Here is a 24,428-nt window from a genome sequence, read left to right as displayed (position 1 = left end):
CAAGTAGAATTTGGAAGGATTTTCCCCCAAAATATTGCTTACCAATTTTTCAACTGGTTTTTACTTTAAATAAACAGAATCATTTTATATTTTACATTAAATTTACATCCTCTCTAAATATAGAATTTTTTTTTTTGCAATTCTTCTTTTATAATTTGAAAATTTGGCATTTAATAATAAAATAAAAAAATTCACTAATGTCCAGTGAGTGATACCACAAAATTCGTCCATTCTGAGTTCTAGTTGGACACTTAGTTTCTGGCAGCATTCTGGCACATACTCTGGGTTTTGAAATGTTTTATCCAACAACTCATCAGTCTCCCCAATTGTGAAAAGATCTAAGGGGCAAATCGTCTGGCACTGGACACTAACGTCTGTACCACCGGGGAGCAAATGTCAAACCAAAAGAAGAAAGAATAACATGTTGATGACTGGTCTTTTTGGATAAAGTAACAATAAATATTCATTCAAAGATTATACAACTCTAATCATTCACAAGTCCTTTAGGTTCTTAATATCTGGACAGCACTCAGTCAAGGCGATTTTCGAGCTTAGTGATATAAACCCTAAGTTGAGATTCAGTCTCTCTTAATGGTGTGGATTCGGTGGACAAGTAGAGCTGAGTCAGGGTTGCTCACTTATGCCTTGATTTATATAAAGAATTAGCTGTGGATGACTCCGCTCCTCTATTGATAGAAATCAACTCATAATTCTCAAATAAAGTTTATTGTTTTAACTTCTTGCCACACTTACTGGTTCTAATAATACTGCGGCACAGTAAAAAGCGCCCCTAGGGGCTTCTACATTAATAAACCTTGTGCCTAACTTGGTCTGCACCTGTGTGGAGGCAAACACACACATTTCAGTGAGGACACATTTTTCAAAGGTTGAACTGTCGGCGCATGAAGATTGACAGGTGTTTATGAATCCAGTGCACAATCAAAGTTAAGCTATGTTGACATTATAATTTGAAAAACAAAATATGGGCGATGAAACATCTCTCTCTCTCTCTCTCTCTTTCATTCCCTTTCCCTCTCTTTCTTCATTGAAAGAGAGAATTAAATATGATTGTATTGTTTTAAACAGTTGAAGCTTTCACCCCATACACGCGGGATATAGTAGTTCACTGTGCACGCAATAGGTCGACTGAATATGCTTCTTGTTAAATTTTTAATAAATTATATATTTTTTATAAAAATGCATCTGTTCGCTGTTTCTATACAAGTATTAAATTTCCGTATGCGTTCCCTGCTGACGATGGAAATGCTGCCTGCGATGACACAATGAAGACTAGAGAAGCGACCCATGCCAGCCGACATATCGACCCATTGTGTTGCTGTTTCCATGTGCATATCTAACACCCGGGGAGCTGGTTGCGTTCCCAGGACATTCCTCAACCAAGTAACACTCCCCGAGAAATGATGCCATAATACGAGTATCTGCCTTTTTTACACTGGAATGGTCAATGGATTTACATCCTGCCCTTCCTTTTATTTTTCATCTCTCTCTGCTACCATGATAGGGAGGAGGGGTCCTCTCCCTTTGGTCCAGTTCCCAAAATCACAAAAGCATTTGCTAAATTTACATCAACCACAATTCTTCTGTGTTTAATTCGTTATCAAAATTTCAACCATGTGGAACCATTCAATTATCAATCTTGTCAAGTTATGTGTCATCTCTTTTTTAGTTTTTGCTAAGCAATTTTACCATTTAACACATTTCAGAAATTCAGTCTCAATATAAGCAGCACTGATCAGTTTGCTTTGTTTCTTGTTTTGCCTACATTATTGATTACTCTTGTTCCAATATTGGCCAAGATTCTTGTCCTGTTTATGATAAAAAAGCAAATAGTCAAATACCTCCACCCCACCCCCCAAGATCAGACTCCCAGCGGATTTATGCGATATGACCACCTTATTTAACATGCCTGGATAAAGGCCATTACTTTTTCATCAAAACATCAACCAATTTTTATTTCCAGAATCCATGGGATAAGTGATTAATAAGGTTCTCTCTTTATTAAGATTAATATTTTCTTTCTTTGGCCCAAAATATCTCAAGAAAAAACAGAATATTTTTTTTATCAACCGTTTTTTTTTTGTTTTGACTCCCCCACAAGCATTTACTACAGTTCAGTAAACTTTCACTTTCTACTTTTTCTTTTTTTTTTTTTTTCCATGTCTGAATCCCAATGTTTGTGTCTGTGGCATATCAACCCTTTTTAATCAATCAACATTGTCACACCTCTGCTAAAAACTGAACAAGGAGTTTTATTAGTAAACATAGGGGAATCCTAAAAATGCTGCTGGGGACTATTTAAAAATACCTTTATAATGCATAAAACCATTGAAGTCATAGATTTTAAAAATTATGAATAAACAACTCATCACAATTTCTTTTAACATGGTCGCTGTAGATAATTGATGCAAGAAGAACATCCATAATATATGTAACAAGAAAAGTAATTTAATTTATAGAAAATGGAAAAGAAAAATGTTTGAAACATACCATGAATAGACAAGTGCAAAAGTTGTTTTCAAAGTCAAATAACAATTTTTAGAATTCTCCTGAAGTTTATATTAATTGATTTGATAGCCATCCTTTTTATTTTAGACAGTTCCAAGATGTTTTTTAAAAATAAATCTTGGCAGTTGTTCTCAAATACTTTCTAACAACATAAATCTTGAAACAAAATTTTTTTTTCACAAAAACATGAGCTAAAATACTCATCCAAAATTCTAAATTTTATGTCAATGTTTACGTATTTAAAAAGAAATTCCTTTTGGTGACATTTTTATAAAAGTATTTTTTTAACTTTTAGAGAAGTCACACATCTCACATAAAATTATGCCATGCAAAATTCATTAAAAAAAAAAAAAAAAAAAAGATGCAATTGAAAAATTGGAAATAACTTTTTTTTAATGCAAGAGTATTAAAAAAATATTTATTATTGGAGATTTTGTATCTGCATGTTTGCAACTAAAATTTGAAATATTATTAAAAAAATATCATGTCAACAGCAGTAAATAAATAGCACGATTGGGGATATTTAATAGCAGGCATTGCTAAATAAATATAATGACTTGGTGGTATTTAACATACACACAATCTCCATTAAAGTAAGAATATTTTAATGCAATTTAAGTTAAATTATTTCAATCATTTTTCAAATGTCACAAAAATGTTCTTACATTGAAGTATCTAAACATGGCGTCTCTGACATAAGCCACATCATGTGGACAAACTTCCAATTGATCTTCATGATCAAAATATGCTTTTAATGCTTGTGCTGAAATCCAGTAACCTAAAGATAAGAAAACACAATGTTAATGACTGATGATTTTAACTATATTTAATAATTATTAGTTAAACTATAATTATTATATTACCTTAAAGATAAACAATATGTGAAACATCCCAGCTTCAATAAAATTGTTGAGAACAAGAGATTTCTTTTTTAGCGAATTGATTTTACCCAATAAAAATAATCTAGTAATAACAATAATCACTTGCTCGACATATAGAAATGATACAGTATCTAAAATTAGTCAAATAAAATCCGTTTAGTAAAGAATAAAAAGCTTCTTTGATCAAATTGACAATCAAAATAATCAAGATTTCATAATTTAATGTTAATCTCTTTTTCATAAAAGAAATGTAAACTATAAATTATTCTAGAAAATAATTGAGAAAACTGTTGATATATCATGAATAAAGATATTTGAATGTATTAATTCTAATAGTCGAATAAAAAAAGTGAATGTAGTTGTATAAACTTGTCAAAATTATAACAACTTAAGGAAATCTGTTTAAATTTTAATTAAAAATGATATGGTTTGATTGAAATAAAAATGGAGATTTAAAAGAAATTATAATGATTAACAACTTGTTACAAAAACTGAATTTTCAGTGAAATTAAAACTGAAAAATTCCAGAGTGTTTATTACCTGATCCCTCATCTCCTAATAAATGACCCCATCCTCCACAACGATGCATTGTACCATCACAGTTGATCAGCTGACAATTAGAACCTGTGCCAGCAATCAACACAATCCCACCTGAAATAAATAAGAATAACAATACACATATATATATGACAATAGTATTTTTAATTCCAGTTTTTACTCATATTTTTAAACTCTTGACAATTGTTTTGTGCAGAAACAACGAATAACCAGAAATAAACACATAACTACCAGCATCTTTTGCATGAGTATCAGAAGATCGTTAATAATTTTATATCTCTAACACAGAGTTATGAAAAATACAAATTGCATTAAGAATGATCCAAGCCAGATAATACAAAATGTAATAGAATGTATTAGGAAATATTTAAAAAAAATTTTTTTTTCATTAAAAAGCTAATCAATAAGTTAAGATTCAAATTTAAATAATAGTTGAAAATTGCTTAGGCTGTGAGAATGTACTAGAAATGTAGCTCAAAGTAATCAATCAATCAAGGTATGAATAATTTGTGAACTTAAATATTTTTGTAATGATGATGACAGTAACCTGGCTCTTGCATTTATGACAGAAGGTTGAGAATATAAAAATTATATTACATTATCAGGATCAATTATAATTGAGGCAACTCAGGATTAACAACAACCAAAAGAAATCATTTTGCCTTCTTTTACTTCCGGTTGAATTATAAACAAAATAATATATATGTTTGCCTTTACAAATGTTATACACACATTTAATTAAAATGTTTTAATTATAAAACGAAAAAAATTTACACACTTAAATAAAATGTATATTTACACACTTCTTTCATAAAATGTATGAATTATAGAAAAAACAATATGCACAAATTTTTATATTAAAAAAAGGTTATTTATAAAAAATTTTTATTAATTTACAAAACGTTTTGTAAAATAAATCATTTTTTCCTTCGTGATTGAACAGTTGAAAAATAATGAAATAGGATTTTTGACCTATTCTAATGCTAAACAATGTATGACATTTTAGAAATGAACTCAAGCTAAAAGGAAAGGTTCTTTTTAGTTGAAGTCGTGCTTCTGTAGACAGTATGTGGGTCTAAGTAGAATAAGCTACTGGAGAAAATGTAAAACACACCAGGCACATTTTGTTGTGCAGATCAATTTTGCTCATTTTCTTGATTCTTTTACATATTTAATCCATGTATAAAACAAGAATGATTGATCGATTGGTTTGTTTTACGGCATATCAACCTATGTGGTCATTTAATGTCAGAGTCTTTTTTTTTTTCATATACATTAATAGTTATAAGTTTTATGTATGTATCTGGTGTTCAGTGTCTATGTTTATATAGTTAGATAAAATATTGTTTTTTTTTGTTTGTTTTTTAATTTTGTTGAATAACTTTGTTATCTTCAAATATTTGAGAAGGGTAGTTGGGTCTACATGAGTGAATATGTCCTTTACAGTTTTTTCATTAAATAGATTCAGTCGGTTTGTTTTCAAGTCTTCACATCTTGTTAATATATGATTGATGGTGTACGGTTCCTGGCAGGGTATGAAGAGTGGGGCTTCTTTTTTGAGTAGGTGGGATTGTGTTATAGAGGTCTGGTCTATTTGGAGTCTTGTTATTATAACTTCCTCCTTTCTGGTCATTTTTTTTGTTTGGTTTCTGTTTTCATATGGTTTCCTTGATTTGGTATAGCTTGTGTTTAGTACAGGAGTTCCACGACTGTTGCCATGTGTTTCTAATATATTTGTTAACGGTTTGTTTTAGATCGGCATGAGGGATCTTTGGTTGGGGTCAAATTTAATGCTGCTTTCGCTGCTTTGTCAGCTCTGTCATTACCCTTTATGTTGATATGACTGGGTATCCAACAAAAAAAAGGATGTTTTTATCATTAGGAATATCATCAAATCTATTTAGGGTTTTGGTGATTATTGGGTTCGTTGGTTTCCTGTTTTCTAGTGTTTCGAATACTGATTTGGCATCTGAACAGATAATGAATTGTTTATCTTTAGAAGATTCTATAAGATCGAGTGCCATACCAATGGCCGACACTTCAGCACTGTAGATGGATGCTTTGTCTGGTAATCTTTTGATTAGGATTGTTTTATTGTGTATGACTGCACATCTAGTGTTGTCTCCATCTTTTGAACCATCTGTATAAATTGTTGAGCGTTTGGAATACTTATCTTTAATTATTTGGAATTTTTCTTGATATATGATTGGATTGGTTTTTGTTTTAGGATATTAATTAGGTCTGATATTATTTTTGGTTGTTTTGTCAGGATATTTAAGTTTTACAGATTCGTGTATTGTTGCAATGTCTATCTGGGCTTTATTTATGGATTCTTCCATACGTAGGCTAAATGGTTTTATAGCATTTTCTTTTCTATCAAAGAGGTTTTTGTATTGAGGGTGGAAGACACATTTATAGGCAGGATTAGTTGGACATGGAGCCTAGTTTTTCTCTTCTAAGTGACAATGAGGATTCATCTGTTTCTACATATAGACTTTGTTAAATTTTGAGACATTGTGTTGAACAAAGATGGCGGCATAGTTCAGATCAGTAACCAAGATGGCAGTCAAGAATTAAATGCAGTCTATGGCGTAGTTAACAGGGAACTGATTGAATCCAAAATTTGACAATTTTTATAATAATTTTGAAACGTTTTCATTGGTTGTTTAGCACAGCCGGTGGTTATAAAAATGATTGGGAATTTGACTTTATTCTCATTGGTCAAAAAGAACTATGGTATTATGGTATAATGTGTGCAAAAAGAAGCCATTTTTCTTATGACATTGAGTTTTTTTTTTTTTGATACATATAAAAATAAACACTTTTCAAATATATATAAACATACAAATAGAATACTTTTTAAATATATATTAACATATGCACAAAAATTCACAAATATACATTTTTTTTTGTTTTTATACAAATGTTTGCCAAAAAAAAGATACAAAAAAGAAAGTTTTATCAAGTGACTTTTTTTTCTTTTTTTTTTTTAACAAAAACTGGAAACATTGTTAGGTATTAGTTGGTTAATTTGGTTAGTAAGGTAGAAATGGTCGCAGTTTAATGTCGTGCCCGGGACAATTTACAATTTTTTTTTTTTGGTGTGATTTTGACTGTTCATGCTTTTCTTTTTGGGTTTCTTAGATTATTTCTCCCTATCGGGCTGATCGGACCTACTAAGTCACAATGCACAAGTGAGAGAATTTTCGTGGCTTTTTTGTCTGGCGTTCGGCTTATTTCTTTTGTCATTTTCCCCTGTGCACATACATCACAATTTGGGAGATCGTTTGAAGGTATTATTTTCATGCCTTCGACTACATTTAGTAATTTTTTAATATCAGTTGTATTGCAGTGTCCTAGAATTTTATGCCAGGTTTCCAAGTCATGAGGCAGTTTTTGAGGGAACCATACTTTTTAAATAACATAGTCGGGCATTTTCTTTAATGTCAAATACAGTTCCATTGGGGTATATAAATTCTGATTTATTTTGGCCAAATTGTATATTCGCACCTTGTTTAATTGCAGCCTGCATGGAAAATATGTCTTGCTTAAATGTAGGTATGAACAGAGCATTTTCTAGAATACAGTTACAGTTTTCGCCTTTATTATTTTTTAGGGATATTTTAGCATCACCTCTTTTCAAGACTATATCATTTATTTGACTACCGTTGGCAAGTTCGACAAAATGACTTTGCAGATTAAAGTTGTAATCAAAATTAATAAAATCAGATTTCTTGGTGATAACGTGTGCTGTAGCACCACAGTCTACAAGGAGATTTTTACCGTTTGTGGTATTGTCAAAGTTACATGTGAATAGAAATGTATGTTCTTCCTCAAAGTTCTCAACGTTTTTTATAGAGTTTATTTTAGAGCATTTATATTGACATTGGAAACTTTTGTGGTTGGGTCGTCCACAATTATAGCAGATAATTTTATTCTTTTTCTTGGAAAAATTCCTTTTGGAGAACACGTTGCAGTGAGGTGCGTAATTTGGTGGTGTCTGCATTTGAGAAGCATTTTTGAACTTCATAATATTGCTGGAGTTATTATTGTCCACGAGCATACGATTAGTCTCTTCGTAACTGCGCAATGCCACTTTAAATTTGCTGAAATTTTTGGGTTTTTCTTTCTGAGTTATAACAGTTGTAAATGATTTAAAATCGGCTGGAAGTCCCTTGAGGGTCATTGATATCAACAAACTATCGCTTATTATTTCACCTGAGAGTTTTAAGGCATTGGTGGTTGTTTCTGCCCTTATAACGTAGTCGGTAATCGTTTCATCCTTGTTACATTTCAGAGACGTTAGTTCTGTATATAGTGATATAATTTTCGGTTTCCCTTTTGATAAATAATGTTCTCTTAATATGTTCAATGCTTTCCGTCCATCATCCAATGCGTCTCTTATAATCAGAGAATTGAATCAGTTCTGCAAAAACAGTCGCGTTCTTTTCAAGAAATTTGGGGTCGTTTGGATTCTCTGTTGGAGATTGTATCACTTTGTGTAGTTTTCGAATCCTTAGATATCCCAGAAATTTTACCTGCCACAATTCTAATTTAGATTCCGATCCGTCAAAGAAAAGATGATGGCTGGGCGCATAACCTGTTAAGTTTTGAGACATTGTGTTGAACAAAGATGGCGGCGTAGTTCAGATCAGTAACCAAGATGGCGGCCAAGAATCAAATGTGGTCCGTGGCGTAGTTAACGGCGAACTGATTGAATGCAAAATTCAACAATTCTTATAATAATTTTGAAACGTTTTCATTGGTTGTTTAGCACAGCCGGTGGTTATAAAAATGATTGGCAAATCCATTCGTCTCAGGAGTCAAAAACATTTTACAGACTTTCCACTATCTATTTAGGGTTTTGGTGATTATTAGGTTCGTTGGTTTCCTGTTTTCTAGTGTTTTAAGTACTGATTTGGCATCTGAGCAGATAATGAATTGTTTATCTTTAGAAGATTCTATAAGATCGAGTGCCATACCAATGGCTGATACTTCAGCACTGTAGATCGATGCTTTGTCTTGTAATCTTTTGATTAGGATTGTTTTATTGTGTATGGCTGCACATCCAACATTATCTCCATCTTTTGAACCGTCTGTATAAATTGTTGAGTGTTTGGAATACTTATCTTTAATTATTTGGAATTTTTCTTGATATATGATTGGATTGGTTTTTGTTTTAGGATACTTAATTATGCCTGATATTATTTTTGGTTGTTTTGTTAGCCAGGAAGGATATTTAAGTTTTACAGATTTGTGTATCGTTGTAATGTCTATCTGGGCTTTATTTATGGATTCTTCCATACGTACACTAAATGGTTTTATAGCATTTTCTTTTCTATCAAAGAGGTTTTTGTATTGGGGGTGGAAGACACATTTATAGGCAAATTAGTTAGACATGAAGCCAATTTTGAATAATATTGTAGTCCTAGTTTTTCTCTTCTGTTTCTACATATAAGCTTTCCACTGGGGAGGTGGGGAAGGCTCCTAGAGCCAATCTTAGCCCTTGGTGATGTCTAATTCCTTTATGTAGGACTTTCTTGCGGATCCATAGATATAGCATCCATAATCCAACTTGGATCTGACAAGGGATCTGTAAAATTTAATTATTGAGTCTTTGTCTGCATCCCAGTCTGTATGGGCTACTACTTTTAAGAGTTGGATGGCTTTGTTGCATTTTTGTTTGAGGTATTTAATATAAGGAATGAATGTTAGCTTTTTATCAAAGATGATGCCCAAATATTTATACTGATCAACTATAGGTATTATTTCATTGTCCAGTTTCAATATTGGGTCATGGTGCATTTTTCGGATTTGACAGAAATGGATGGCTTTTGTTTTTTCTTTTGTAAAATTTAAAACCATTTTTTGTTGTCCATTCATTTATTTTGTTGAGACACAGTTATAAATGGCGTTCTATTCTTGGAATATATTTTGATCTATAACAGATCACGAAATCAATTACATAAAGGGCACATTCTGTTCCTACATTTATATTCTTAACAATGTTATTTATTTTAATGCTAAAAAGTGTGACGGACAGGATGCTTCTTTGTGATACACACATTTCTTGCTTTTTACTAATGGATAGGGTATCACCTAATCGTACATTAAATTGTCTATCATTTATAAAATTTGTGATAAAAATGGGCATTCTGCCTTTTAATCCTAGTTCTTGTAGATCCTTTATAATGCCATGCCTCCATGCAGAGTCATGATTTTTCAATATTGAAAAAGACTGCCATAAGATGTTCTTTCTTGATAAAGGCTTCTCTGATGAAGGTTTCTAGCCGAATCAGGTGGTCTATGGGGCTTTTTTCATTCCTAAATCCTAATTGATTATCTGTAATTAGATTATTTGTCTCAAGGTACCATACTAATCTGCTGTGAATCATTCTTTCCATTATTTTGGAAATACAGCTAGTGATTGATATAGGTCGGTAATTCATGGGATTTGTAGAGTCCTTTGATGATTTAGGTATAGGGATTACTATGGCCTGCCTCCATATTTCAGGGATGTTGCCACTTTGTCAAACATCATTAAATATTTGTAGTAGGTAATCTGTAGACGTATCAGGAAGTTATTTTATGAATTGATAGTGGATTTGATCAGGGCCAACAGCTGAATTATGAGCTTTGCTTAGGGATACTTTCAATTCACTTTTAGAGAATGCCTGGTTATATTGAAACTGGAGGTTTTCATTTTCTGCTTTTTCCTTAATAATTTGGAATTTTTTGTTAGAGTTTTTGAAGGAGGAGATTTTTGCAAAAGTTTCAGCAAGACAATCTACTCTTTCTTTCTTGCTAGTAATTTTTTGGTTATTATAGGTCAGGTGTTTAGTAGGGTTGCTGTTACTTCCCCCCCCCCCGAGATTTTTCGGATCATGTCCAGACCTTTTTACTATTTGTATTTATTTATTTAGTTTTTCCATGATGTTCACTTTGATTCTTTAATGGTTTTGCGAGCTTTAGCGCTACTGTTTTTATATTTACCGAGATTTTCTTTCGTTGGTTCTTTTTGAATTTTCTTAGTATAGCTCGACGAGTTCTGATGGCTACTTTGCATTTTTCGTCAAACCAGGGTTTATTATGTTTTAGGGAGGTAGAGCTTTTTAGAATGCATTCCTCAGCAATATTATACAGTGTATTCGTAAAATAAATGGTATTATTTTGGTTTGGATTATTATCCGATGTTAGTTTAGTCCAGCATAAATTTTGGAATTTTTTCCAATCAGCCTTCTGTAAGTTCCATTGGGGTATTTTATTTTTTGGCATTGGATCATTGTTTTCAAGTGTAATGAGAAAGTGGTCACTTCCATATGGCTCTTCTAGTACATTCCATTTGTAATCCAAGGCAAGTGTTGGATCACACAATGTTAAATCAATTGATGTGAATGTACCAGTTCCTGGGTGTAAATAAGTGTGTGTTTTATCATTAAAGAGATATAGGTTTTCGTTATTTATTATATTTTCAATAATTTTTCCCCTTTTGCTTATTTTTTCACTTCCCCATAACTCATTATGGCTGTTTAAATCTCCTATAAGGATGTATGGCTTTGGAAGTTGCTGTATTAGTTTACTCAGATCTGTTTCTGTGATACTTTCATTGGTGGTATGTATAGTGATCAAGTGTTGATGGTTTTGTGGAGCGTTGCTTTTATTGCAGTAGCCTGTAGTTTAGTATTAAGTTGTATTTGACTTTGGAGTATGTCATTTCTAATAAGGATTGATGTACCTCCAGAGGCTCTGAGACCAGTATTGTGTATATAGTTATACCGATTGTAGTTTTTAATTTTTGTATTGTCATCCAATGTCAAAGGTTTCTTGGAGACAGACTACTACTGGGAGTAATTTATTGAGTAGAATAGTGAGCTCATTTAGGTTTGCCTTTAAACCATGACAATTCCACTGGATTATATTATTTGTTTCATTTCTATCTGGTATGATTCTGTGTGTCATGTTTTGTATTTTAGTTTGTTATTTGGGTGTTTTGGGTTTAGTTATCTTTTTTTAGTTCTCGTCTATCTCCATCTCTTTGGATGTAGGGGGTGTGTCTCTTGTTAGTGTCTATGTCTCACCTAAGAAATCTTGCTGAGTTTTTTTTGGGGGGGGGGTTGATTGGCTCTGTCTTATGTGTCCTTCTCGACTCTCGATCTCGATTAGTTCAAATTTATTTTCATTTTCAATTAATACAGTTTCTATTTATTTTGGTTTTTGGAAAGAGTTTTGCATTTCCCTATTCTGTTTTCATCTTTCTTGATATTGTGTGTTTAATGTCTGCTTTTGTCCTTGTTCGTGACTTGGATCTTTCACATTGGTTTATTAGTAGTTTTGTTGATCGGATTCTATTTTGCTCTTTGGAGCTTGTTTTTAGTTTTGGTCACTTAATTGAGTTTTCAAGGATACTAGTATTTGTTTCTAGTTAGTTTCAGTTTGGTTTGTTGTTAAAGTTTGAATTAGATTTTTGAGCTCAGAAACTAGTTTATTGAGTAACTCTTGGTAGTTTATTTGGTTGGTTTGGCTTCAATTTTTTGTTATGTTTGCATAGGTGTTTACTTTTTGGTAGGAATCTACCATGTTCCTTGGGAACGATATATTTTCCTTATATTTTACTTCCATAATTTCTTTTTCCTTTTTGAAGATTTTGCATGTTTTGGAGTATGCTGGATGGTTTTCCAGGCAATTTGGGCATTTAGTTTCATTGAGGCATTCATTTTCCATGTGGGTTCTTTTAGACCACATTTTCCATATGTTTTATGCCCTCTGCAAACTTCTCTATGGTGCCCATATTTTTGGCACTTTAAACATTTCAATAACTATGAATCTTGGGAAGTTTTCTTTATCAATATGTTCAAGATTGCATTCTTGCTCACTGTCTGAGATGGTGACATCTGAAACATCAGAGTGAGTTCTTTTGGTTTTTCTGGGTTTTTTCATTTTTAGATCCATGTATAGTTGATTGGTTTTTCATCTTTCTTGCCCCCCACCCTCCTTCGAGTCCAAATGTGGGAGATGTTAGGGGGGAAACCCATTCACCCTTTCATCCAAGGATACAAAAAAAAATATACTCAATCGGATGAGTTTGTGCCATCGTTTCCTGAGTCCTCTTTTAGTTTCATTTTCCCAGTTTAAGAGAAACATTGGGGAACTGTAAAATGTTTATGACACCAATGATTTTGCCAATCGTTTTTATAACCAACCAATGAAAATGTTCCAAAGTTACTATAAAAATTGTCGAATTTTGAATTCAATCAGTTCGCCGTTGGCTATGTCAGGAATTGCATCTGATTCTTAGCCGCCATCTTGGTTACTGGAAATTACTTCACACTCAGTATCGAGACTGCACTCTGTTCAACATAATGTCTTAACACTTAACAGGTTATGTGCCCAGCCATCGTCTTTTCTTTGATGGATCGGAATCTAAATTCGAATTGTGGCAGGTAAAATTTCTGAGGTATCTAAGGATTCGAAAACTACACAAAGTGATACAATCTCCAACAGAGAATCCTAACGACCCCGAATTTCTTGAAAAGAACGCAACTGTTTTTGCAAAACTGATTCAATGCTTAGACAATAGAAGTCTGTCTCTAATTATAAGAGATGCATTGGATGACGGACGGAAAGCATTGAATATATTAAGAGAACATTATTTATCAAAATGGAAACCGAAAATTATATCCCTATAACAGAACTAACGTCTCTGAAACGTAACAAGGATGAAACTATTACTGACTACGTTATAAGGGCAGAAACAACCGCCAATGTCTTAAAACTCTCACGTGAAATAATAAGCGATAGTCTGTTGATATCAATGATCCTCAAGGGACTTCCAGCCAATTTTAAACCATTTACAACTGTTATAACGCAAAAAGACAAACCCAAAAATTTCAGTGAATTTAATAACTCTAGCAATAACTATCTAGCAATATCATGAAGTTCCAAAATTACGCACCTTTTTTTTTTTTTATTATTACATTTTCACACCAAACAAGGTGCATTGCCACTTTGGTGTAGGGGGCTACCATCAGGGGCAGCAACTACTTGGGCACTATGTTGGGATTTGGGCAGCAAGATGTCGGTTCACGTTGCACTTGAACTTCTGCATGTCAGTACAGTTAGGGAAGCAGGAACCTGGAATGGAATTCCAGAGTCTAGCGGTTCTGGGGAAGAAGCTACTGGAGTAGAAAGATCTTTTACATCTAGGAATCTCTACTGTGTGCGGGTGGGATTTAGCTGCCTGTCGGGTTTGTTGAGGGTGTCTACGTCGTGGGGGCACAAGTGTCTGCAGTTCGTCAGAGCATTCACCATTAAAATACTTGTAGAACAGGCAGAGGGATGCAACGTTTCGTCAATGGGTCAGAGGCTGAAGCTTAGATGCCAGTTCAGGGCCTATCAGATTGGCGACTCTCTTTTGAACCTCGTCTAGGAGCGAGAGACTAGCAACAGATGCACCAGCCCAAATGTGACAGCAATACTCCATACATGGGCGAATGGTGGCCTTATAGAGGTACAGGATACTTTCAGGTGTGAGTAGTTTTCTAGCACGGTAGAGAGAGCCTACCTTTTTCGCAGCGGCCCTGGCAATGTTTTCAATATAGTTGTTCCAACTCATGTTTCCTGTGAATGTTAGGCCAAGCAGTTTGAAAGATGTACTCTCAGACAGGGAGTCACTGGCAATTGCTATTGGTGGCAGAGAAGGTTTCTTGTAATTATTGAAGGAAACCAGTTTAGTCTTGGCAGCATTGAATGTGACCATCCATTTATGTCCCCATTCGACTACAGATTGGAGGTCATCCTCTAGTGTTTTTGCCATTTCTATAGATATGTGTTCATTTGTTTTCCTGTCATGCCTGTTAAAGAGTGTAGTGTCATCAGCATATATACCCATCTCAGAGGCAGTTTTGTCGGGGAGGTCATTAATAAATATTAGGAACAATAGAGGTCCAAGGATAGACCCCTGAGCCACTCCCGCATTTATATCACACTGTTTAGATGTACGACCATCGAGGACAACCTGGATTTTTCTTTTATCTAAGAAGGATTTAATTATGTTAAGTATTCTACCAGTGATACCGTATGATTTAATTTTCCTGAGGAGACCCTTGTGCCATACCCTGTCAAAAGCCTGAGATATATCTAGAGTTACCGTTTTGCCCTCCCCCGCTTTGTCCAGTGAATGGTATATACGTTCAGAGATTACAGTGAGGATGTCAGCTGTGGAACGGGCTTGTCTAAATCCATATTGTTTGTCAGTCAGAAGTTTAGCATCTGTAAGGTACCGGACTAGAGCATGGCTAATTATGGTCTCAAATATTTTGGCGAAAAATGGGAGGAGGCTAATGGGCGATAATTTGATGGGTCAGTTCTTTTGCCAGAATTCTTGAATATTGGTACCACAGAAGCAGTTTTCCAACAGCCCGGAAAGTATGATTCATTAAGGCATTTGTTGTAGAGTTTGGAGAGAACTGGAGCTACTTCGGCTGAGCACTTTTTTAATATCACAGCTGGGATGAGATCAGGTCCAGATGCTTTTGAAGTGTCAAGGTTTTTTATGATACCGTGTACCTGAGCAGGGGTGATTTTTAGATCGTCTAGCGTGGTGTCTGTCCGCAAAGGAAAGTCAGGCAGGGGGTGGTTGGTAGGGTCCAGTGTGGAGTTCGAGGCAAACTGGCTGGCAAGCATATTAGCCTTGTCGGTTGCTGAGCAAACAACCTCGTGATTGTTGGTTAGCGGGGGAATTGTTGATTGCCCATTAATTTTCTCAAGAAAAAGAATAAAATTCTCTGCTATATTTGTGGACGACCCAACCACAAAAGTTTCCAATGTCGATATAAACGCTCTAAAATGGTCTCCAAAAAAACGTTGAGAACTTTGAGGAAGAACATACATTTCTATTCACATATAAGTTTGACAATACGACAAACGATAAAAATTTCCTTGTAGACTGTGGTGCTACAGCACACCTTATCATCAAAGAATCTAATTTTATTAATTTTGATTCAAACTATAATCCACAAAGTCATTTTGCCGAACTTGCCGACGGTAGTCAAATAAATGATATAGTCTTGAAAAGAGGCGATGCTAAAATATCTTTAAAAAATAATAAAGGCAAAATCTGTAACTGTATTCTAAAAAATGCTTTGTTCATACCTAAATTTAAGCAAGACATATTTTCCGTGCAAGTTGCAATTAAACAAGGCGCAAATATAAAGTTTGGCCAAAACAAGTCAAAATTGATATACCCCAATGGAACTGTATTTGACATTAAAGAAAAGGACCGACTATATTATTTAAAAAGTACGGTTCCTTCAAAAACTGCCTGTCACGACTTGGAAACCTGCCATAAAATTCTAGGACACTGCAATACAGCTTATATTAAAAAATTACCAAATGTAGTTGGAGGCATGAAAATAATACCTTCAGACGATCTCCCAAATTGTGATGTGTGTGCACAGGGGAAAATGACAAAATATATAAGCCGAATGCCAGACAAAAAAGCCACGAAAATTCTCTCACTTGTGCAGGTCCAATCAGCCCAATGGGGAGAAATAATCTAAGGTACGTTTTGAACTTTATTGATAATTTTTCCGGTTTAATTATAGTTTATTTTCTAAAAAGCAAATCCAACACTATCCTCGCCACTAAGAAATATTTAGCTGATATTGCTCCGTACGGCTCGATAAAATGTATTCACTCAGACAATGGGACTGAATTTACTAGTAAAGACTTTGAACTTCTATTAATCAACCACCGTATTAAACACGAGAAATCTGCACCATATTTCCCCTTCCAAAATGGCACCGCTGAAAGGGCACGGCGAACCCTTTTTGAGATGACAAGATGTCCACTTATCGCATCAAAATTAGCGCATAGTTTATGGACTTATACTTTAATGGCAGCACCATATATCAGAAATAGATCGTTCAATACAAGATTAGGCAAAACACTGTATGAAGCGTTTTGCGGTGTAAAACCTAAAATGAACAGAATGCATCTATTTGTTTTGCATTTATAGAAAATACTAGTAAACTAAATACTAAAAGCAAAAAAGGTATTTTCATAGGTTACGATAAAACAGTCCAGCACATTTAATCTACTTTCCAGCCCAAAATGCCAGAAAAAGGGTTAGATAAGTAAAATTCAATGATACATTAAATTAAAAATTGGCGATCCAGTGAATGAAAACGGGAAGAAATATTACCTAGCATCTTAATCGATAACAACGAAAATATTAATAACGACAACCATTACGGTAGAACTACTGATAAAGATATTAACCAAACACGTCGATACCCAATAAGGGAGCGAAAAAGAACAGACTTCTTACAAATTGAAAAGATACACGACTACGCAGTGGATTACACGTTTAAAAGCGCACCAGAAAGTTATAATGAGACTGTTGCATGAGGGACTGAACAAGAGTTTTCACCGGCTGGAGTTACGCCCCCTTACCGGTGTACTCATGTTTGTCAGATGTAAATAAAGACGCCATTTTTATAGAAACTGATTCGTCGTTATGTCTTATTCAATCTATTGACATCCTCGATAATGACACATGGTGGCCGCGAGTGGGATAAAGATATGTCTAAGTAAGATGTACAAAAGGATAAGAAGCGGAAAGTTATTTGCAGAAACAGATAAGTAACTTTATTGTTCTTGTTTAAAATTGTAATTCGTACGTACGTCACGTGGTGAAAAAAAAAATGTCGCAAGGAAGCATGGAAGAAACAAACAGACCAGTGGCTGGCATAAGACCACCAGCACCCTTATGTATGGAAGATAATTTATCGGCGAACTGGAAGTTGTTTAAACTGAAATGGCATAACTACGCCATTATTACGTGTTTGACGAGACAGTCATTACAATATCAAATGGCACTTTTGCTTCACACGTTGGGAGATGACGCATTGAAAGTTTACTACGGATTTCAATTTCTAACACCTGAGGATGAAAGAACACCCACCGAAATTATTCAGGCATTCGATAAATACGCTATAGGGGAGACGAATGAAACCTATGAGCATTACGTATTTCATTCTAGAAAGCAAGGAGGATCAGAGACTGTGAAATCCTTTATTACGGCACTTCGGACGTTAGTAAAAACGTGCAATTTTTGTGACAATTGCGTTTCATCAGGTAGTGCTGGGAATACACAACCCCCAGACACAAGCTGAATTATTGAAAATAAGACAGTTAGACTTACAAAAATGTATTGGCATTTGTAAGCTGTCTGAAAATGCCACGGTCCAGTCCAGAATCCTAAGGCCTGAAGGAGTGAATAAGGTTGATTTTAAACCAAGGAGAAAGACATCGGCACAAACTGACAGAGATTGCTGGGCGTGTGCACTGCGGCATGGACCGAGAAAAGAGTTATGTCCTGCATTTGGCAAGACCTGTTATCAATGTAATGGGAAAAACCACTTTGCCGCAAAATGCAAAGTATCAAGGAAAAAGAAGGTGCAGGCTGTCAAAACCCAATATGAGGACCAGGAAAATGACAGTAGTAGTTCAGACTATGAACAGGTAGACAACATAACGATTAAGGAAAAGGTGAATGCTGTGAGTCAAGAGGTGATAAAGGCGGAAATGATGGTGAAAGGAAAACTAATTGCTTTTCAGCTCGATAGTGGAGCGTCCGTGAACATATTGAATGTGAAACACGTGATTGGAAAAACACTGGAACATTCAAATAAGACCCTTGTCATGTGGAATGGAGCAGAAGTGAAGCCGTTAGGAGAGTGTCGAGTTAAAATGATAAACCCCAAAACTGGACAGAAATATGCAGTTAAGTTTGTCATTGTGAAAGAGGATTTCCATCCCTTACTGGGAGCAAATGCAATCCAGAAAATGGAACTCGTCACAATCAATAACGACAAATTCAAAATGGTCGCCAAAGTTTCCCAAATGAATGAATCCAGCACCCAGTACTCGGACAGCATTATCAATGACTTCAGAGATGTATTCAAGGAAGAATTGGGTCAATTACCAGGAGAGGTACATTTGCAGGTGGATCCAGGAGTAACACCAAATGTTGCAGCAACACGGAGAATACCAGTGGCACTTAAAGACAAGCTAAAAGTCGAGTTGGAAAAACTGGTTAAGAAGAATGTTATTGAACCAGTGAGCGACCCAACACCATGGGTAAGTGCGTTAGCACTGGTAACTAAGAAAAATGGAAGCCTGCGGATATGTATAGACCCAAGACCACTGAATAAGGCTCTGAAGAGGGAACATTTTCAGTTACCTACACTGGACGATTTACTACCAGAACTGGCTGACAGCAAGGTATTTTCTACCCTGGATCTACGAGATGGATTCTGGCATGTAAAATTTGATGAAGTCAGCAGTCACTTAACAACATTTGCTACACCATACGGTAGGTTCCGGTGGAAGGTTTTACCTTTCGGTATTTCTCCAGCTCCAGAGATATTTCAAAAGACCCTTTTTAACAATGTGTCCGATTTGGAAGGGGTGGTTAACAAAGCGGATGATCTTCTGGTGATTGGGAAGGGTAAAATGATGGAAGAAGCAACAATTGATCATGACCTAAAACTCAGGAAACTGTTGCAGAGATGTCGTGATCGCGGGATGCGATTGAATGCTGAAAAATTGAACTTACAACAAACGTCTATATCTTTCCTGGGACACATAATAACCAGTGATGGTTTACTTCCTGATCCTCGGAAGGTAAGAGCCATAAAAGAGATGCCGTGTCCAACAGATGTGAAAGGAGTGCAACGATTGGTTGGATTCGTGAATTACCTGGCAAAATTTCTACCACACATATCTGATGTGATGGCCCCAATTCGAAATTTAGTGAAGGCAGATGTGCCATGGACATGGTCCCAAATCCATGAAGAGGCTTTTGGGAAAATTAAGGAGTTAGTAAGTGAGGCACCAGTGTTGAGGTACTATGACCCCAACAAATCTTTGATCATCCAATGCGATGCAAGTGATAAGGGCATGGGGGCTGCACTACTACAAGAAAGTCAACCCCTAGCCTATACCAGCCGTGCACTGACCAACACAGAAACTTGGTATGCACAGATTGAAAAGGAACTACTAGCAGTAGTCTACGCATGTGAACGGTTTCATCAATATACGTTTGGTCGACAGATAACAGTGCTAACCGATCATAAGCCACTGGAGGCGATTATGAAAAAAGAATTGGTGAAATGTCCAAAACGACTTCAAAACATGCTGATGCGACTACAGGCTTACGATGCTACAGTTCTGTACCATCCAGGTAAGAAAATGTTCCTTGCAGACACGCTATCAAGAGCATACATTTATGCATTGAGCAGTGAAGATATGGACGATGAAGATGATGTCAAGGAAGCAGAATATATTCCTGTAACAGAGAGAAGGCTGCTTGAACTGTGCTCAGCCACGAAGGAAGACAGAAGCATGCAGCAGTTACAGCAAGTAATTCTGGAAGGATGGCCAGAAGAAAAAATACATCTTGACCCAGAGGTGAGACCATATTTTAACATGCGGAATGAAATGACGGTGCAAGATGGTTTAATTTTCAGAGGAAACCGGGTAGTGATTCCACTGACACAGCGGGCGGTGTTGAAAGAAAAGCTGCATTCCACACACCTGGGAGTAGAAGGATGTTGCAGAAGAGCAAGAGAATGCTTGTATTGGCCAAATATGAACAGTGACATCAAAGACTACGTGTCAAAGTGCCCCACATGTAGAAAATATGAAGTGGCCAACCCGGCAGAACTATTAATGGTCCATGAAGTTCCTGACAGACCCTGGGCGAAAGTGGGAGTAGATCTCTTTAAGTTTGCAGATAGAGACTATCTGTGCACAGTTGATTATATGAGCAACTTCTGGGAAATCGATCATCTTCTCAATACACAAGCAAAGACAGTGATAACTAAACTTAAACACCATTTTGCACGACATGGAATACCAGATCAGGTCGTAACTGATAATGGGCCTCAGTTTAGTAGCCAGGAATTTTCTACCTTTGCAAAAAAGTGGTGTTTTACACATACACCTGTCAGTCCATACAATAGCAAGGCAAATGGCAAAGTGGAATCTGCGGTAAAGATGGCAAAGAACCTTTTCCGGAAAGCGATGGACGATAAGGCTGATCCATACCTAGCAATGTTGGATCACAGGAATACACCAGCCAAAGGTCTCTTATCACCAGCTCAGAAGCTGATGTCAAGGAGAACAAAAACACTTCTCCCAACCAGGAAGGGTTTACTCAAGCCAGAATTGCCCAAAAATCTGAGAAAATCAGTGAAGCAAGACCGCAGGAGGCAAGAACATGCTTTCAACCACAAAGTAAAACCACTTAAACCATTGTATCCTGGAGATGTAGTACGGATGAAACCACACATAAATGGTCAAAAGGAGTGGAGGAAAGCTGTTGTATGGAGGAGACTGGATGAGCGATCATACCATGTAAAATGGATGGGGACTTATATCGACGGAATAGAGTAGATTTGAAGAAAACTGCAGAGACACCCCCACTCACATCAGGAATACACCAGCCATATGAAGTGCAGAGCGAGTTACCCAAGAATACAGGGCAGAGTACAGAAGAGATATGTAACTCAGAATCACATCAATATGAAGGTGAAATAAGAGAAAACTTCAACCCGACCCAATCCCCAACAAAACCAAGGGCAGAATAATCCCTGTTAGGTAGGAGGGTAGTCAGCCCAAGGAATGCCTAGATCACTGTGTTTTGTAGACTGTTTTAATTCTTATCAGACTTTTTGTTGTGTTTGTTTTTTTGTTTTTTTTGTTTTGTTTTGTTTGTCTTTATCTTCTGTTTTTATTATTGAGAAAAAGGAAAATGTTGCATGAGGGACTGAACAAGAGTTTTCACCGGCTGGAGTTACGCCCCCTTACTGGTGTACTCATGTTTGTCAGATGTAAATAAAGATGCCATTTTTATAGAAACTGATTCGTCGTTATGTCTTATTCAATCTATTGACATCCTCGATAATGAAACAGAGACGATTAGTTCAGAAAATCACAAAGAATGGAAACAAGCTATGTTATCCGAATTGAAAGCTTTATCTGAAAATAACACATACGAAATAGTGGCAAAACCAACAGATAAAAATATAATTTCTTCACGCTGGGGTTTTTCCAAAAAAATCACAGCTTCTGGCAGTGAAACTTTTAAAGCAAGATTTGCAATTAACATTTGCCAGTATAAGTGTTAGTACTTGGCATGACTAGTCGATTGATTGGATCGGGCCTCACCGACCTCCTGTCTAGTGGCGGTAAAGGCCGAAGTAGTGTGTTGCAGGGCCCAACCTTTTTTTTTCCCCCAAGTCATGAACTGCTCAACCAACAGGATCCCACCCCAAGACATTACGGATTGCTACCTACAGCCAACAAGTAGCCCCATTGAGAGACTTCTACTCTCTACAGGAAGGCAGTTGGCATATTCTGATGCCCCGCCGACGAAGTCTAGTGAACTCTGGTTTATTTCTTCAAATAAACATTATGGGATTTTAGTTTGCTTGTTTTTATTATTTCTTAATCATAAAGTTTGGTTTGGTGTTCTTGATGGATTGTTGTTTTTTTATTATTTCTAAATCATAAAGTTTGGTTTGAATTTCTTGGTGGATTGTTGTTTTTATTATTTCTTAATCATAAAGTTTGGTTTGGTGTTCTTGATGGATTGTTGTTTTTTTTATTATTTTTTAATCATAAAGTTTGGTTTGGTGTTCTTGGTGGATTGTTGTTTTTATTATTTCTTAATCATAAAGTTTGGTTTGATGATCTTGATGGATTGTTGTTTTTATTATTTCTTAATCATAAAGTTTGGTTTGAATTTCTTGGTGGATTGTTGTTTTTATTATTTCTTAATCATAAAGTTTGGTTTGATGTTCTTAATGGATTGTTGTTTTTATTATTTCTTAATCATAAAGTTGGTTTGAATTTCTTGGTGGATTGTTGTTTTTATTATTTCTTAATCATAAAGCTTGGTTTGAATTTCTTGGTGGATTGTTGTTTTTATTATTTCTTAATCATAAAGTTTGGTTTGAATTTCTTGGTGGATTGTTGTTTTTATTATTTCTTAATCATAAAGTTTGGTTTGAATTTCTTGGTGGTTTGTTGTTTTTATTATTTCTTAATCATAAAGTTTGGTTTGAATTTTTGGTGGATTGTTGTTTTTATTATTTCTTAATCATAAAGTTTGGTTTGATGATCTTGATGGATTGTTGTTTTTATTATTTCTTTATCATAAAGTTTGGTTTGATGTTCTTAATGGATTGTTGTTTTTATTATTTCTTAATCATAAAGTTCGGTTTGAATTTCTTGGTGGATTGTTGTTTTTATTATTTCTTAATCATAAAGTTTGGTTTGAATTTCTTGGTGGATTGTTGTTTTTATTATTTCTTAATCATAAAGCTTGGTTTGAATTTCTTGGTGGATTGTTGTTTTTATTGTTTCTTAATCATAAAGTTTGGTTTGAATTTCTTGGTGGATTGTTGTTTTTATTATTTCTTAATCATAAAGTTTGGTTTGAATTTCTTGGTGGATTGTTGTTTTTATTATTTCTTAATCATAAAGCTTGGTTTGAATTTCTTGGTGGATTGTTGTTTTTATTATTTCTTAATCATAAAGCTTGGTTTGAATTTCTTGGTGGATTGTTGTTTTTATTATTTCTTAATCATAAAGTTTGGTTTGAATTTCTTGGTGGATTGTTGTTTTTATTATTTCTTAATCATAAAGTTTGGTTTGAATTTCTTGGTGGATTGTTGTTTTTATTATTTCTTAATCATAAAGTTTGGTTTGAATTTCTTGGTGGATTGTTGTTTTTATTATTTCTTAATCATAAAGTTTGGTTTGAATTTCTTGGTGGATTGTTGTTTTTATTATTTCTTAATCATAAAGCTTGGTTTGAATTTCTTGGTGGATTGTTGTTTTTATTATTTGTAAACAAAAAGTGTAAGGAAAAATTCAAGATGGCGCCCGACTCTCTCTTTAACACGGTAAGATATCCTCAACACGGCACAAGAAGCAACAGCCACACGATTCCCCAGCCAACTCAATCGTCACTCCCCACATCTTTCCCCTCACCCGCTTTTATCGTCGTTCTAGGCCGGCTTAATTTGCATATTCCGAGAATTCGTGTGACTTTGCGAGACATCATACTTTACAAAAGACGGCGGTCGCCATCTTGGTCTTTCTTTTCTATTTTTGGTCGGTAACGCTGAGCTGATCTCGAGGTAAGTCTTTTTCCCCTCATCCGTCTCTCCCACGTACCCACACAACACGCAAACACGCGGGCGCTTATCTCCTGGATGCACGTTACACTCCCCCCTGATCTGATGATCACATAGAGAGCACTGGGGGGGTGGCCTTTTAGTGCGTGTGCTTCTGCGAAGAGGTACATTCACTGTTTCAGATTCGGGCTCTGGATCTGGTTCCGCCTCATCAGATGAAGTATCGCTATCAGTCTCTGGACGGGGCTCACTG

General features: G+C 35.3%; 1 protein-coding gene across 3 annotated transcripts in view; it reads right to left on the bottom strand.

The window, feature by feature from the left end:
- LOC145246004 (N-acetyl-D-glucosamine kinase-like) overlaps positions 1–24,428 on the bottom strand; it is a 238,909-nt gene that overhangs the window by 87,326 nt on the left and 127,155 nt on the right. For all 3 annotated transcript variants that reach the window (XM_080107803.1, XM_080107806.1, XM_080107804.1), the window contains 2 exons: positions 3,948–4,058; positions 3,192–3,304 (listed from right to left, as the gene is read on the bottom strand). In XM_080107803.1, the coding sequence (XP_079963929.1) occupies positions 3,192–3,304; positions 3,948–4,058 (224 nt within the window). The remainder of the gene's footprint in view (positions 1–3,191; positions 3,305–3,947; positions 4,059–24,428) is intronic.

This window comes from Euprymna scolopes, chromosome 23 (genome assembly GCF_053919585.1).
Source record: "Euprymna scolopes isolate OS-2025 chromosome 23, ASM5391958v1, whole genome shotgun sequence".
NCBI classification, from domain to species: Eukaryota; Metazoa; Mollusca; class Cephalopoda; order Sepiida; family Sepiolidae; genus Euprymna; species Euprymna scolopes.
This window is presented reverse-complemented; position numbering and strand designations above follow the sequence as displayed.